The sequence below is a fragment of the Nerophis lumbriciformis genome, linkage group LG03, assembly GCF_033978685.3.
Source record: "Nerophis lumbriciformis linkage group LG03, RoL_Nlum_v2.1, whole genome shotgun sequence".
Taxonomy (NCBI): domain Eukaryota; kingdom Metazoa; phylum Chordata; class Actinopteri; order Syngnathiformes; family Syngnathidae; genus Nerophis; species Nerophis lumbriciformis.
In genome coordinates, this window is record NC_084550.2 from 31,462,501 (window position 1) to 31,480,631 (window position 18,131).

At 42.6% G+C, this 18,131-nt stretch overlaps 1 protein-coding gene across 1 annotated transcript in view; it reads left to right on the forward strand.

The window, feature by feature from the left end:
- LOC133575919 (plakophilin-1-like) overlaps positions 1-18,131 on the forward strand; it is a 52,124-nt gene that overhangs the window by 25,783 nt on the left and 8,210 nt on the right. The window contains exons 2-8 of the mRNA XM_061928846.1: positions 445-521; positions 1,536-1,873; positions 6,006-6,147; positions 9,094-9,301; positions 9,587-9,755; positions 15,186-15,303; positions 15,411-15,587. Coding sequence (XP_061784830.1) covers positions 445-521; positions 1,536-1,873; positions 6,006-6,147; positions 9,094-9,301; positions 9,587-9,755; positions 15,186-15,303; positions 15,411-15,587 — 1,229 coding nt within the window. The remainder of the gene's footprint in view (positions 1-444; positions 522-1,535; positions 1,874-6,005; positions 6,148-9,093; positions 9,302-9,586; positions 9,756-15,185; positions 15,304-15,410; positions 15,588-18,131) is intronic.

An 18,131-nucleotide genomic window follows, 5' to 3' on the forward strand; every position in this document is an offset into this window, starting at 1 on the left:
TACAAGAAGTAAAACACTACACACAAGAAAACAGCAAAAAAGTCCAAATAAGTCAGGGTGTGATGTGACAGGTGGTGACAGTACACCTACTTTGAGACACGAGCTATAGTGATGCATGCTTGGTTATGCTTTAAAGTCATATCCAACAATTGCAACAACAACTTTTTACACATTATTTTTTTAATGAGTTCTGCTGGTGGTGTGCCTACGCATTTTTTCAACGCAAAAAATGTGCCTTGTCTCAAAAAAGGTTGAAAAACACTGTTCTCATCAGCCAGGTGTCGGCCAATGTCAGTGCGGTCCTGAAAGTACTTGACACACCTGAGTCTGTTAGCAGGTGCTGTCTGAGAGTAAGTTTGGACTTGTAGGTGGTAAAGTCCAATCTCTGTGGTCAACTGATAACAAACAATACGATGTTGCTTTTGTCCCTCACTTCCTCTTCAGGCCCTTTGACTGACGTGTTTCACGAGTCCAGCACCGCTAATGGGAACGTCTTTTTTGGGAATGGCTACTCAAAAACTGTGAGTGCTTGCTATTTTTGTACTGCCGTGTTTTTCAAATGACAAAAGGTGCTTTTCTGCTTGGTTTATGTCGTCACAGTTGGCCTAAAGCTGCATTTTGTGTTATGATTGTTATATTAATTTCTTTAATGTCATTTTATAAAATGAACACACTTTTGAAATGTAAAAAATATATATATATATGTGTATATATATATATATATATATATATATATATATATATATATATATATATTTTTTTTTTTTTTATTTATTTTTTTTAATTTTATTTATTTATTCTTAAATAATTTATTCGTTATTTTGATCAAATAAACTTTACATCTGTCATTTTTTCCTTTTTTTTTCTTCTTCTTTTTTTTTTTTTTAAATAAACACACTTTATTGAATTTTTTTCCTAATGTTTGAATTTTGAATTTATATATTTAATAATTTTAATTTTTAAATGAACAAACTTTTTACATTTTAATTGTTTTTCTTCTTTTGAATTTTTGTATTTAATCTTTTTTTTTTTTTTTAAATGAACACATTTTACATTTCTTTCTTTCTCATTTTTTATTTTTACATTTAATCATTTAATTTAATTTTTTAAATGAAAACACTTCAAAAACACTTTAAAAATTAGTTTTCCTCATTTAATTTTTTATTTATTTTTATATTTAATATTATTATATTATAAAGTATTTTTAAATGAACACACTTTTTAATTATTTTTTTTTCAAATTTTTATTTGTATTTTTATATTTAATAATTTTATAAAATGATTTAAATCAACACACTTTAATTTATCATTATTTTCTCATTTTCAATTGTTTTAATTTTTATATTTAATCTATTTTATTTTTTAAATGAACACAATTATTTATTTTTTTCTCTCATTTTTATATTTTATACATTTTTATATTTAATCATTTTATTTTATTTCTAAGCGACCACACTTTTTTAAAAACCAGTAGGACTCTCGCTGACAGGACAAGTCTTTCATGGCGTGTTCTTGGTGTCCCTCACCTTTGTCAGGAGAAGAACTCGACCCGCCAAATCCTGAAGAGCACGTCCAGCGTCAGCGCCATAAAAAAGAGCTCCTTGGCACAAGCCTACGACTACAGCCAGGGCCATGTGGGAACCGTGGCCCTGGGCCGGGTCGCCGCCAACCACGACGAGCCCGACGCCGTCGCAACTAAACAGCAGAAGTCTCCGCAAAGACTAATCTCCAAGCGCAGCACCTACCGGGCGGAGAGGACGGCCAGCCAACTGTTCCCAGACAACAACCTGCCGTGCAGACCAGTCGAGGCCAACAGAACCAAGTCCAATCCTCCCGTTCTAGAGAGTGTGGCCAGGAGCAAAGGGGATTCTGGGTAAGAGCATCTTTGAGTTGTAGTAACATCACACTTTGACTCACTCATTGTGTTGACTAAAAATGTTTTTTCCTAAATTAGAGAGGTCTTGTTGTGAATTTAGTTGGGGGATGCTCTGCAGGATTGTGAATAAAGGACTTCATACTCCATAATAATAATAATAAAAGACGACTTCATACTCCATATTAATAATCATCATCATCATCAATCATCATCAATGTGCGGCCGTAGCTGAGAGACCTTGCACAACCCTCCGCCGGCAGTCGGGGTCACCGAGGGCAGAGCTCATCTCTGAAACAAGGATCCCAGAGTCCCGTGCGATTACTTCGGGGTAGGTGAGGCCACCCCTGGTAAATTGTTTCCAAAGGAGGAGCTGTGATATCAGCTCCGTCTTGGGCACGGAAGCAGTGACCAGCAAACGGTGCACGACGTTGGCTCAGACGGGTACTTGCTCGAGGTAGGTTGCCGTATATTTGGTCCAAGGTGGGATGGGTCTGCCACGACAAGCCTTGCACCCTTCGAAGCAGGTTGGTATAGCAACCGTCAAGGCGTTTGAGAAGGCGCCCATTGAGGGTCCAGGTCTCGGAGCCTTATAAGAGGATGGGTTGGATGGTAGACTTGAAGAGGTCTAGCTTAAGTGAATTGGGCAGGTTTGAGTGCCATATGCTGTCCATTTTATTACATGCTTTCCAGGCTTGGGCTTTCCTGGTACGGAAGTCATTACCGGAATCCATGATCCAGGAACCGAGGTACTTAAAATCGTCAACTTGCTTAAGTGGGGCTCCATATTTGGAGGACAATTGTACAGCAGTTTCTCTCTCTCTCGTCCTCAGACGAGCTTCCATCGGATTCTCCAATCATTCCGGTTCTCCATACACCCGGCCAGCTCCGTAGAACTTTCAGCTCTCACATTTTTCTTCAGGATGTCCACGTACGTTAGCGCGGGACATCCTCGCGATCGATGCCCGTGCGTTGGTTACCTTAGGACCAGCCTGCTGGCCGGTAGCTCCCGATGTCTGTGGCAGTGGCCGGCCAGCCTCATCCTTCTAGCTGTTACCTACTTGCTGAGCCTTGGCAGTTGCCCGTACAGGTCCTTGTTGGTGATGTGGATGTTCTGGTCCACATTCAGAACAGCTCATAACATTCTGGTGTAGCCCCCATCTTGGGACTTCTGCAGGGTGGGTGTCAGGATCCAGCTTTTGCAGCCATACAGGATGACAGACTCCACAGTGGCGTGGAATAGACTCAGCTTTATGTGTCGGGGGAGATTTGAGCACCACACTCTTGACATACCGTTCAGGGCCCTCCACGCTAGTGCCTTCCTGACCTTAAGGTCTTGTTCTGTGGAGTTCATCCAGGAACCCAAGTACTTGAAGTCATTGACCTCTTCGGTTGAGACACATTCTGTCTTCAAGGAGTTGCAGTGGAGACCAACGCAGTTAGCAGCATCCTCTAGAGCATGGAGAAGGGTCTCTGCATCTGCCGACCAGTTGGATGGTATTGCAATGTCATCTGCAAAATCAAAATCTGTGATGTATTTCGCCGGGTGTCTGCGGCTAGTTGTTGTTAGCATCAAGAGAGACGCGTAGGACGTAATGGAGGACGATGATAAAAAAAAAAAAAAGGGGCTAGAGTATCTCCCTGTAAGACGCCAGCGCTGATTGCAAACGACCCAGTTTCTCCGTCAGGGGTACTCATACTCATGTACTGGTATTGGTGTAAAGAGCCTTAATGGCCAGAACAATCTCATCTGGAATACCACAGCGGGATAGAAGGATAAACATGGCCTCTCTGTTGACAGAATCTCAACGAACAGTAATGTAAGATCTTTCTTTCCGTTCCTCATTTCTTCCACTAACCTCCTCAATGATAGGATTTGCCAAAGAGTAGAACGCCCTCCACGAAAGCCGTTTTTACCGGCACGGAGAAGCGGATCTACTTTGGGGACAAGTCTGTTTAGGAACACCTTGTTGTATAACTTATGGCAGTTAATGAGATCTCGCAGTAATTGCCATGGAGAGTAAGAGTTCCCTTCTTTGGGACAGGTAGAGTGTACGAGGATAGCCAGAGTGAGGGTGCTTCATGAATGGTATACAAATGATTGCACATCTCCAGAAGAAGCGGATGGAAGGTCTTGTATTTCCAGATCAGTGGGGTATATTGTCAGGGCCAGGGGACTTCTTGCTGTTCAGTCCAGATGTAGCTGTTTCAAGTTTGCTGATTGTGAACGGAAACGTATTGATGTTGAGATCGCTCGCAATTTGAATTATCGGGAGGTTTTGTGGGACTGGTGAAGACTCCCCAAGGAGTGGTTCAGCCAACCTTTTAAAGTTAAAGTTAAAGTTAAAGTACCAATGATTGTCACACACACACTAGGTGTGGCGAGATTATTCTCTGCATTTGACCCATCACCCTTGATCACCCCCTGGGAGGTGAGGGGAGCAGTGGGCAGCAGCGGTGGCCGCGCCCGGGAATCATTTTGGTGATTTAACCCCCAATTCCAACCCTTGATGCTGAGTGCCAAGCAGGGAGGTAATGGGTCCCATTTTTATAGTCTTTGGTATGACTCGGCCGGGATTTGAACTCACAACCTACCGATCTCAGGGCGGACACTCTAACCACTAGGCCACTGAGTAGTAGTTTTTTGCGCTTTTCAGGGGATCCACCCTCTACTGTGACTGAGGGCCTTTCTTTCCTGCCGTTAATGTCATTGATTCTTTTCCAGGCTAAAGTTAAAGTTAAAGTACCAATGATTGTCACACACACACTAGGTGTGGTGAAATTTGTCCTCTGCATTTGGCAGGGACGATTCTGCGATCGGATTGCAGGTTGCAATATGAGGAGTATGTTCCACAGTTTCTAACGCTATTGATCCATTTCTTTCTTATCACGATATAGTCTCGCTGTGCACGATACCCAGTAGGTTATTGAAAAGTCCACAGTCTGTTAGTAGGATTCATAAAGCGGGTGTTTGCCAGAGCAAGATTGAATTTGTTTGCGAGGTCAAGCAACTTTTCGCCGTTGCGGTTTGTGTTGGTGTTGTAGGAGAAGATTGCTTGGTCAGTGCCAATTTTAGCGTTAAAATCAGTGCACAGAATGAGCATGTTGTGGGCAGGTATGTTGTGAGCAGGTATGTTGTCCACAAGCGAACGAAGGTCTTGGTCAAATTTGTCAACTTGGTCTTCAGATAGCCCGGGAAAGGGTGGAGTGCCATCTCCAAGTTGGGGAGGAGATCTTGCCCCAAGTGGAGGAGTTCAAGTACCTAGGAGTCTTGTTCACGAGTGAGAGAAGAGTGGATGGTGAGATCGACAGGCGGATCGGTGCGGCGTCTTCAGTAATGCGGACGCTGTATCGATCCGTTGTGGTGAAGAAGGAGCTGAGCCGGAAGGCAAAGCTCTCAATTTACCGGTCGATCTACGTTCCCATCCTCACCTATGGTCATGAGCTTTGGGTTATGACCGAAAGGACAAGATCACGGGTACAAGCAGCCGAAATGAGTTTCCTCCGCCGGGTGGCGGGTCTCTCCCTTAGAGATAGGGTGAGAAGCTCTGTTATCCGGGAGGAACTCAGAGTAAAGCCGCTGCTCCTCCACATGGAGAGGAGCCAGATGAGGTTGTTCGGGCATCTGCTCAGGATGCCACCCGAAGGCTTCCCTAGGGAGGTGTTTAGGGCACGTCTGACCATCAGGATGCCACGGGGAAGACCCAGGACACGTTGGGAAGACTATGTCTCCCGGCCGGACTGGGAAAGCCTCGGGATCCCCCGGGAGGAGCTGGACGAAGTGGCTGGGGAGAGGGAAGTCTGAGCTTCCCTGCTTAGGCTGCTGCCCTTGCAGCCCGACCTCGGATAAGTAGAAGAAAATGGATGGATGGATGGATGGATGGTCTTTAGATCTTGCATCATGTGGACTGTAGCAACAAATAACGGAGGTCACAGGATTTGAGTGAAACTCGGTAATCAAGCTTCGGTTAGAGATCTTCTCAGCATGAAGGTATGTGTGTGTAGTTTTAATGAAGGTGTGTGTGTGTAGTTTTAATGAAGGTGTGTGTAGTTTTAATGAAGGTGTGTGTGTGTAGTTTTAATGAAGGTGTGTGTGTGTAGTTTTAATGAAGGTGTGTGTGTGTCCTCACAGGTCACATGACATCAGTGGTGTGTCAGATCTCACCATGAAGGAAGCGGTGGAGTTTCTGTCCAGTGAAGAAGACAAGTTGAAACACTGCGGAGCTGCTTTCATCCAACATAACACCTTCATTGATGACAAGACCAAGGACCAGGTGACCTTGTTGGTGCCTGTACTTTGTCATGTCATGTTGGATGTCATGTTGTCATGTTGTCATGTTGGATGGCATGTTGTCATGTTGTCATGTTGGATGGCATGTTGGATGTCATGTTGTCATGTTGGATGTCATGTTGTGATGTCATGTTGTGATGTTGGGTGTCATGTTGTGATGTTGGGTGTCATGTTGTGATGTTGCATGTCATGTTGGATGTCATGTTGTGATGTTGGATGTCATGTTGGGTGTCATGTTGTGATGTTGCATGTCATGTTGTGATGTTGGATGTCATGTTGTGATTATGTTGGATGTCATGTTGTGATGCTGGATGTCATGTTTGATGTTAATTCATGTTGTGATGCTGGATGTCATGTTGTGATGTTGGATGTCATGTTGTGATGTTGGATGTTATGTTGTGATGTTGGATGTCATGTTGTGATGTTGGATGTCATGTTGTGATGTTGGATGTCATGTTGGATGTCATGTTGTGATGTTGGGTGTCATGTTGTGATGTTGCATGTCATGTTGGATGCCATGTTGTGATGTTGGATGTCATGTTGGGTGTTATGTTGAGATGTTGCATGTCATGTTGTGATGTCATGTTGTGATGTTGGATGTGATGTTGGATGTCATGTTGTGATTATGTTGGATGTGATGTTGGATGTCATGTTGTCATGTTGGATGCCATGTTGTGATGTTGGATGTCATGTTTGATGTTAATTCATGTTGTGATGCTGGATGTCATGTTGTGATGTTGGATGTCATGTTGTGATGTTGGATGTTATGTTGTGATGTTGGATGTCATGTTGTGATTATGTTAGATGTCATGTTGTGATGTTGGATGTCATGTTGTGATGCTGGATGTCATGTTGTGATGTTGGATGTCATGTTGTGATGTTGGATGTCATGTTGTGATGTTGGATGTCATGTTGTGATTATGTTGGATGTCATGTTGTGAGGTTGGATGTCATGTTGTGATGCTGGATGTCATGTTGTGATGTTGGATGTCATGTTGTGATGTTGGATGTCATGTTGTGATGTTGGATGTCATGATTTGATGTTGGATGTCATGTTGTGATGCTGGATGTCATGTTGTGATGTTGGATGTCATGTTGTGATGTTGGATGTCATGATTTGATGTTGTATGTCATGTTGTGATGTTGGATGTCATGATGTGATGTTGGATGTCATGTTGTGATGTTGTATGTCATGTTGTGATGTTGGATGTGATGTTGGATGTCATCTTGTGATGTTGGATGTCATGTTGTGATGCTGGATGTCTTGTTGGATGTCATGTTGTGATGTTGGATGTCATGTTGGGTGTCATGTTGTGATGTTGGATGTCATGTTGTGATGCTGGATGTCATGTTGTGATGTTGGATGTCATGTTGTGATGTTGGATGTCATGTTGTGATGTTGGATGTCATGATTTGATGTTGGATGTCATGTTGTGATGTTGGATGTCATGATGTGATGTTGGATGTCATGTTGTGATTATGTTGGATGTCATATTGTGATGTTGGATGTCATGTTGTGATGCTGGATGTCATGTTGTTGGGGGTCATGTTGTGATGTTGGATGTCATGTTGTGATGCTGGATGTCATGTTGTTGGATGTCATGTTGTGATGTTGGATGTCATGTTGTGATGTTGCATGTCGGATGTCATGTTGTGATGTTGGATGTCATCTTGTGATGTTGGATGTCATGTTGTGATGTTGCATGTCATGTTGGATGTGATGTTGGATGTCTTGTTGTGATGCTGCATGTCTTGTTGGATGTCATGTTGTGATGTTGGATGTCATGTTGGATGTGATGTTGGATGTCTTGTTGTGATGCTGCATGTCTTGTTGGATGTCATGTTGTGATGTTGGATGTGATGTTGTGATGATGGATGTCATGTTGTGATGTTGCATGTCATGTTGGATGTCATGTTGTGATGTTGGATGTGATGTTGGATGTCATGTTGTGATGATGTTGGATATCATGTTGGTATGTTGGATGTCATGTTGTGATGCTGGATGTCATGTTGTGATGTTGGATGTCATGTTGTGATGTTGGATGATGTTGGATATCATGTTGGTATGTTGGATGTCATGTTGTGATGTTGGATGTCATGTTGTGATGTTGGATGTCATGTTGGATGTCATGTTGTGATGTTGGATGTCATGTTGTGATGTTGGATGTCATGTTGTGATTATGTTGGATGTCATGTTGTGATGTTGGATGTCATGTTGTGATGTTGGATGTCATGTTGTGATGTTGGATGTCATGTTGTGATGTTGGATGTCATGTTGTGATGTTGGGTGTCATGTTGTGATTATGTTGGATGTCATGTTGTGATGTTGGATGTCATGTTGGGATGTTGGATGTGATGTTGTGATGTTGGATGTGATGTTGTGATGTTGGATGTCATGTTGGGATGTTGGATGTGATGTTGTGATGTTGGATGTGATGTTGTGATGTTGGATGTCATGTTGTGATTATGTTGGATGTCATGTTGTGATGTTGGATGTCATGTTGGGATGTTGGATGTCATGTTGTGATGTTGGATGTGATGTTGTGATGTTGGATGTGATGTTGTGATGTTGGATGTCATGTTGTGATGTTGGATGTGATGTTGTGATGTTGGATGTCATGTAATAATGTGTATACAGTATGTCCATGTAGTACTGTATATTTGAAGTGGTGATGTGACAGGCCACGGTAAATGAAGTGGTGGGCCAGCCTCTTAGTTAAATGTAAAGGTGGCCATGTGGTGAGGCCGCTACATTTGGAGCGGTGAGTCACCATGGAGGACTTATCCCTGGTGTTCCTGGCCCACATAGTCCTCACACGGGTCTGGTCCTCATCCCTGGTGTCCCTGGCCCACATAGTCTTCACACGGGTCTGGTCCTCATCCCTGGTGTTCCTGGCCCACATAGTCCTCACACGGGTCTGGTCCTCAGGTGCTGAAGCTGAAGGGCATCCCTCCCCTGGTGGCGCTCCTACAGAATCCCAGTCTGCGCATCAACCAGGCGGCCTCTGCCGCCCTGAGAAACCTCTCCTTCAAGAACAGCAGCAACAAGGAGGAGATCCAGCGCTGTGGAGGCATCGCTGCTTCTGTGGCTCTGCTCCGAGAGACTGACTCTGTGGAGATCCAGAAGCAGCTGACAGGTGCAAAGACCAGTACTTAGACCAAGGTCAAATGCAAAGACCAGTACTTAGGCCAAGTTCAAATGCAAAGACAAGTACTTCGACCAAGTTAAAATACAAAGACCAGTAATTAGACCAAGTTAAAATACAAAGACCAGTACTTAGACCAAGGTCAAATGCAAAGACAAGTACTTACACCAAGTTCCAATGCAAAGACCAGTACTTAGACCAAGTTACAATGCAAAGACCAGTACTTAGACCAAGTTAGAAACATCTACACTTCAAATGTTGTTTCTTTGGCCTCAGGTCTTCTGTGGAACCTGTCGTCTGCCAACAGTCTGAAGACAGACCTGCTGAAGAGCACCCTGCCAGTCCTGATGGACCGTGTCATCCTGCCTTACACCAGCAGTCCCAGGAGGGACGCCTTCAACGGTCCTGACCAGGAGACTTTCTTCCACGCCACCAGCTGTCTGAGGTAAAACTTGGTCACTTCGGGAGGACTCTGCCGACACAGGAGTGTCCTGGCTGCTCAGTCAAGACCAGACTCCAGGACTCCTTCTGTGTCAGCAGCAGGAGTCCTGGCTGGTCCGCTGCCAGTCAAGACCACTACTACTGATTGTCCTCATGTCAACAAGACTTGGTTATTTTATGTGGCCTGCTACTTCCTTTTATGTGGCCTGCCACTTCATTTTATTGTGTCCTGCCGAATCATTTTATGTTGGCCTGCCAAATAATTGTATTGTGTCCTGCCACTTTATTTTATTGTGTCCTGCCACATTATTTTATTGTGGCATGCCACATAATTTTATCGTGTCCTGACAATTAATTTTATGTTGGCCTGCCACATAATTTTATTGTGTCATGCCACATCATTTTATTGTGTCCTGCCACACAATTTTAAATCGGCCTGCCACATCATTTTATTGTGCCCCGCCACATCAACTTATTGTGGCCTGCCACTTCATTTTATCGTGTCCTGCCACATCAACTTATTGTGTCCTGCCACGTAACTTTATTGTGTCCTGCCACATAATTTTATAGTGGCCTGCCACTTCATTTTATTGTGTCCCGCCACATCAATTTATCGTGTCCTGCCACATAATTTTATTGTGTACTGCCACCCCATTTTATAGTGGCTTGCCACCCCATTTTATTGTGTCCTGCCACATAATTTTATTGTGGTTCGCCACATCATTCTAATGTGTGCCACCATATCAATTTATTGTGTCCTCCCACATATTTTATTGTGGCCTGCCACTTAATTTTATCATGGCCTGCAACATAATTTTATAACGGCATTTCACATCAATTTATTGTGTCCTGCCACATAATTTCATTGTGTCCTGCCACAAAATGTTATTGTGGCCTGCCACTTCATTTTATCGTGTCCTGCCACATCAATTTATTGTTTCCTGCCACATCATTTTATTGTGTCCTGCCACATCATTTTATTGTGTCCTGCCACATAATTTTATTGTGGTTCGCCACGTCATTCTAATGTGTGCCACCATATCAATTTATTGTGTCCTGCCACAGTATTTTATTGTGGCCTGCCACCTAATTTTATAATGGCCTGCAACATAATTTTATAATGACATTTCACATCAATTTATTGTGTCCTGCCACATAATTTTATTGTGTTCTGCCACATCATTTTATTGTGTCCTGCCACATCAATTTATTGTGTCCTGCCACCCCATTTTATTGTGGCTTGCCACCCCATTTTATTGTGTCCTGCCACATAATTTTATTGTGGTTCGCCACATCATTCTAATGTGTGCCACCATATCAATTTATTGTGTCCTGCCACATAATTTTATTGTGGCCTGCAACATAATTTTATAATGGCATTTCACATCAATTTATTGTGTCCTGCCACATAATTTTATTGTGTCCTGCCACAAAATTGTATTGTGGCCTGCCACATCATTTTATCGTGTCCTGCCACATCAATTTGTGTTGTGTCCTGCCACAAAATTGTATTGTGGCCTGCCACTTCATTTTATCGTGTCCTGCCACATCAATTTATTGTGTCCTGCCACCCCATTTTATTGTGGCTTGCCACCCCATTTATTGTGTCCTGCCACATAATTTTATTGTGGTTCGCCACATCATTCTAATGTGTGCCACCATATAAATTTATTGTGTCCTGCCACATAATTTAATCATGGCCTGCAACATAATTTTATAATGGCATTTCACATCAATTTATTGTGTCCTGCCACATCATTTTACTGTGTCCTGCCACATCATTTTATTTTGGCCTGCCACCTCATTTTATTGTGGCCTGCCACATAATTTTATTGTGGCCTGCCACATAATTTTATTTTGGCCTGCCACATAATTTTATTGTGTCCTGCCACATAATTTCATCATGGCATGCCACATAATTTTATTGTGTCCTACCACGTAATTTTATTGTGGCCTGCCACGTAATTTTATTGTGTCCTGCCACGTAATTTATAGTGACCTGCAACATAATTTTATAATGGCATTTCACATCAATTTATTGTGTCCTGCCACATAATTTTATCGTGGTTCGCCACATCATTCTAATGTGTGCCACCATATCAATTTATTGTGTCCTGCCACATAATTTTATTGTGGCCTGCAACATAATTTTATAATGGCATTTCACATCAATTTATTGTGTCCTGCCACATAATTTTATTGTGTCCTGCCACAAAATTGTATTGTGGCCTGCCACATCATTTTATCGTGTCCTGCCACATCAATTTGTGTTGTGTCCTGCCACAAAATGTTATTGTGGCCTGCCACTTCATTTTGTCGTGTCCTGCCACATCAATTTATTGTGTCCTGCCACCCCATTTTATTGTGGCTTGCCACCCCATTTATTGTGTCCTGCCACATAATTTTATTGTGGTTCGCCACATCATTCTAATGTGTGCCACCATATCAATTTATTGTGTCCTGCCACATAATTTAATAATGGCCTGCAACATAATTTTATTATGGCATTTCACATCAATTTATTGTGTCCTGCCACATAATTTTATTGTGTCCTGCCACAAAATTGTATTGTGGCCTGCCACATCATTTTATCGTGTCCTGCCACATCAATTTGTGTTGTGTCCTGCCACAAAATTGTATTGTGGCCTGCCACTTCATTTTATCGTGTCCTGCCACATCAATTTATTGTGTCCTGCCACCCCATTTTATTGTGGCTTGCCACCCCTTTTATTGTGTCCTGCCACATAATTTTATTGTGGTTCGCCACATCATTCTAATGTGTGCCACCATATAAATTTATTGTGTCCTGCCACATAATTTAATAATGGCCTGCAACATAATTTTATAATGGCATTTCACATCAATTTATTGTGTCCTGCCACATCATTTTACTGTGTCCTGCCACATCATTTTATTTTGGCCTGCCACTTCATTTTATTGTGGCCTGCCACATAATTTTATTTTGGCCTGCCACATAATTTTATTGTGTCCTGCCACATAATTTCATCATGGCATGCCACATAATTTTATTGTGTCCTACCACGTAATTTTATTGTGGCCTGCCACGTAATTTTATTGTGTCCTGCCACGTAATTTATAGTGACCTGCAACATAATTTTATAATGGCATTTCACATCAATTTATTGTGTCCTGCCACATAATTTTATCGTGGTTCGCCACATCATTCTAATGTGTGCCACCATATCAATTTATTGTGTCCTGCCACATAATTTTATTGTGGCCTGCAACATAATTTTATAATGGCATTTCACATCAATTTATTGTGTCCTGCCACATAATTTTATTGTGTCCTGCCACAAAATTGTATTGTGGCCTGCCACATCATTTTATCGTGTCCTGCCACATCAATTTGTGTTGTGTCCTGCCACAAAATGTTATTGTGGCCTGCCACTTCATTTTGTCGTGTCCTGCCACATCAATTTATTGTGTCCTGCCACCCCATTTTATTGTGGCTTGCCACCCCATTTATTGTGTCCTGCCACATAATTTTATCGTGGTTCGCCACATCATTCTAATGTGTGCCACCATATCAATTTATTGTGTCCTGCCACATCATTTTACTGTGTCCTGCCACCTCATTTTATTTTGGCCTGCCACATAATTTTATTGTGGCCTGCCACATAATTTTATTTTGGCCTGCCACATAATTTTATTGTGTCCTGCCACATAATTGTATCATGGCATGCCACATAATTTTATTGTGTCCTACCACGTAATTTTATTGTGGCCTGCCACGTAATTTTATTGTGTCCTGCCACGTAATTTATAGTGACCTGCAACATAATTTTATAATGGCATTTCACATCAATTTATTGTGTCCTGCCACATCATTTTATTGTGTGCTGCCACATCATTTTATTGTGGCCTGCCACATCATTTTATTGTGTCCTGCCACATAATTTATTGTGGTTTGCCACATCATTCTAATGTGTGCCACCATATCAATTTATTGTGTCCTGCCACCTCATTTTATTTTGGCCTGCCACATAATTTTATTGTGGCCTGCAACATAATTTTATAATGGCATTTCACATCAATTTATTGTGACTTACAACATAATTTTATCATGGCCTCCCACATCATTTTAATGGGGCCTGCAACATCATATTATGGTGACCCACCACATCATTTTATTTTGTCCTGCCACATAATTGTATTGTGGTTTGCCACGTCATTCTAATGTGTGCCACCATATCAATTTATTGTGTCTTGCCACATCATTTTATTGTGGCCTGCCACCCCATTGTATTGTGTCCTGCCACACCAAGTTCCTGGGGGTGCAGATCACTGACAATATAACCTGGTCCCTACACACCGGAGCTCTTGTAAAAAGAGCTCAGCAGCGCATGCACTTTTTGCGTGGGATGAAAAGAGCACATTGTACAGAGGCACTATAGAGAGCCTGCTGACCAACAGCATCTCTGTCTGGACTGGAGCCTGCAATGCCTCAGACTTAAGTCTCTCCAGAGAGTGGTGAGGACGCAGAAAAGATCATCAGGACTCCTCTTCCTCCTATCCAGGAGATGGCAAAAAGCCGCTTTCTGACCAGGGCTCAGAAAATGTGCAAAGACTCCTCCCACCCCCACCAAGGACTGTTTTCACTGCTGGACTCTAGAAAGAGGTTCCGCAGCCTCTGAAGCAGAACCTCCAGGTTCTGTAACAGCTTCTTCCCTCAGGCCGTAAGACTCTTGAACGCATCATAATTAAATTATCCCCTTAACTCCCCCCAAAATGGATTAACTCGCTGGAATAAAAAAGACAATATAACATACATCCATAAACGTGGACGCATGTGAAAAAGTGCAATATATTTATCTGTCTAAGTCTAATTCTAATTTTATTGGGGCCTGCAACATCATATTATTGTGGCTATTATACATGTATATTTATATATATATATATATATATATATATATATATATATATATATATATATATATATATATATATATATATATATATATATATATATATGTATATATATATATATATATATATATATATTTATGGGCAGCACTGTGGCAGAGGGGTTAGTGCATCTGCCTCACAATACGAAGGTCCTGAGTAGTCTTGGGTTCAATCCCGGGCTCGGGATCTTTCTGTGTGGAGTTTGCATGTTCTCCCCGTGACTGCGTGGGTTCCCTCCGGGTACTCCGGCTTCCTCCCACCTCCAAAGACATGCACCTGGGGATAGGTTGATTGGCAACACTAAATGGTCCCTAGTGTGTGAATGTGAGTGTGAATGTTGTCTGTCTATCTGTGTTGGCCCTGCGATGAGGTGGCCACTTGTCCAGGGTGTACCCCGCCTTCCGCCCGATTGTAGCTGAGATAGGCTCCAGCGCCCCCCGCGACCCCAAAAGGGAATAAGCGGTAGAAAATGGATGGAATATATATTTATTGTGTGTGCTGACAGGAACCTGAGCAGCGCCAAGCAGAGCAACCGTCAGACCATGAGGAAATGTCGCGGTCTGATCGACTCCCTGGTGGTGTACCTCAGGGACTGCGTGCAGGCCGGCACACCTGAAGACAAGGTGAGTGCTGCTCGCCTCACGCCGCTCACGTGTCACTCACGTGTCACTCACGTGTCACTCACCTGTCGCTCACCTGTCACTCACGTGTCGCTCACCTGTGAAAACAGTCCGTAGAGAACTGCGTGTGCATCCTGCACAACCTCACCTTCCAGCTGGAGGCGGAGTCACCGGCCTTGTTCAACCGCATCACGGCGTTGGCCAACCCTGAGGGCCAGAGTGACCCTGAGGCCGAGGCGGGGCCCATCGGCTGCTTCAATCCACAGAGGCCAGGGGCCAACAGCAAGGTGAGATGATGTCATCAGTCATGTGATGTAAACATGTCACCTGCAGGAGTCATGTGATGTAAACATGTCACCTGCAGCAGTCATGTGATGTAAACATGTCACCTGCAGCAGTCATGTGATGTAAACATGTCACCTGCAGCAGTCATGTGATGTAAACATGTCACCTGAATGAGTCATGTGATGTAAACATGTCACCTGCAGCAGTCATGTGATGTAAACATGTCACCTGCAGTCATGTGATGTAATCACACTTTTCCATCTGGCAACCTGAGTGACCAGTCTGGGTTTGGAGGTTGCCAGGAGAACGCTACATTTCGGACTGCATTGTGCCGAGTGTGAAATTTGCTGGAGGAGGAATTATGGTGTGAGGTTGTTTTTCTGGAGAAAGGAACTTAGAGTGCTCCAGGATACCAAAACATTTTTGGACAACTCCATGCTCCCAACCTTGTGGGAACAGTTTGGAGCGGGCCCTTCCTCTTCCAACATGACTGAGCACCAGTGCACAAAGCAAGGTCCATAAAGACATGGATGACAGAGTCTGGTGTGGATGAACTTGACTGGCCTGCACAGAGTCCTGACATGACCATAACTACTGTAACTTATTGTATTGTAATTAATGTACATCTGAGCTATTCAAATTGTTGTATTTTTTTGTATTTAGTGTATTTCATTCTGTAGGGAGTGTTTGGATCCCACTGTACGCATTATCTGAAGAGCATGGTAAAAAGCATTTCACTGTGGTGTATTCTGCATGTGACCAATACAACTTGAAACACAAACCTGATAGAACACCTTTTGGGATGAATTAGACCGGAGACTGAGAGCCAGGCCTTCTCCACCAACATCAGTGTGTGACCTCACCAATGTGCTTTTGGAAGAACTGTGGGAAATTCCTGTAAAGACACTCCGCAACCTTGTGGACAGCCAAAAGAGTTGAAGCTGTAATAGCTGCAAAACATCATATTGAAGCCTATGGGTTAGGAATGAGATGGTATGTGTGGCAATGTAGTATATATATATATATATATATATATATATATATATATATATATATATATATATATATATATATATATATATATATATATATATACATACACAAACCCCGTTTCCATATGAGTTGGGAAATTGTGTTAGATGTAAATATAAACGGAATACAATGATTTGCAAATCATTTTCAACCCATATTCAGTTGAATATGCTACAAAGACAACATATTTGATGTTCAAACTGATAAAACTTTTTTTTTTTTTTCAAATAATAATTAACTTAGAATTTCATGGCTGCAACACGTGACAAAGTAGTTGGGAAAGGGCATGTTCACCACTGTGTTACATGGCCTTTCCTTTTAACAACACTCAGTAAAGGTTTGGGAACTGAGGAGACACATTTTTGAAGCTTCTCAGGTGGAATTCTTTCCCATTCTTGTACAGCTTAAGTTGTTCAACAGTCCGGGGGTCTCCGTTGTGCTATTTTAGGCTTCATAATGCGCCACACATTTTCAATGGGAGACAGGTCTGGACTACAGGCAGGCCAGTCTAGTACTCACACTCTTTTACTATGAAGCCATGTTGATGTAACACGTGGCTTGGCATTGTCTTGCTGAAATAAGCAGGGGCGTCCATGGTAACGTTGCTTGGATGGCAACATATGTTGCTCCAAAAGCTGTATGTACCTTTCAGCATTAATGGTGCCTTCACAGATGTGTAAGTTACCCATGTCTTGGGCACTAATACACCCCCATACCATCACACATGCTGCCTTTTACACTTTGCGCCTATAACAATCCAGATTATTCTTTTCCTTTTTGGTCCGGAAGACACGACGTCCACAGTTTCCAAAAACAATTTGAAATGTGGACTCGTCAGACCACAGAACACTTTTCCACTTTGTATCAGTCCATCTTAGATGAGCTCAGGCCCAACGAAGCTGACGGCGTTTCTGGGTGTTGTTGATAAATGGCTTTGGCTTTGCATAGGAGAGTTTTAACTTGCACTTACAGATGTAGCGACCAACTGTAGTTACTGACAGTGGGTTTCTGAAGTGTTCCTGAGCTCATGTGGTGATATCCTTTACACACTGATGTCGCTTGTTGATGCAGTACAGCCTGAGGGATCCAAGGTCACGGGCTTAGCTGCTTACATGTAGTGATTTCTCCAGATTCTCTGAACCTTTTGATGATATTACGGAGCGTAGATGGTGAAATCCCTAAATTCCTTGCAATAGCTGCTTGAGAAACGTTGTTCTTAAACTGTTTGACTATTTGCTCACGCAGTTGTGGACAAAGGGGTGTACCTCGCCCCATCCTTGTTTGTGAAAGACTGAGCATTTTTTGGGAAGCTGTTTTATACCCAATCATGGCACCCACCTGTTCTCAATTAGCCTGCACACCTGTGGGATGTTCCAAATAAGTGTTTGATGAGCATTCCTCAACTTTATCAGTATTTATTGCCACCTTTCCCAACTTCTTTGTCACGTGTTGCTGGCATCAAATTCTAAAGTTAATGATTATTTGCACAAAAAAAATGTTTTTGAGTTTGAACA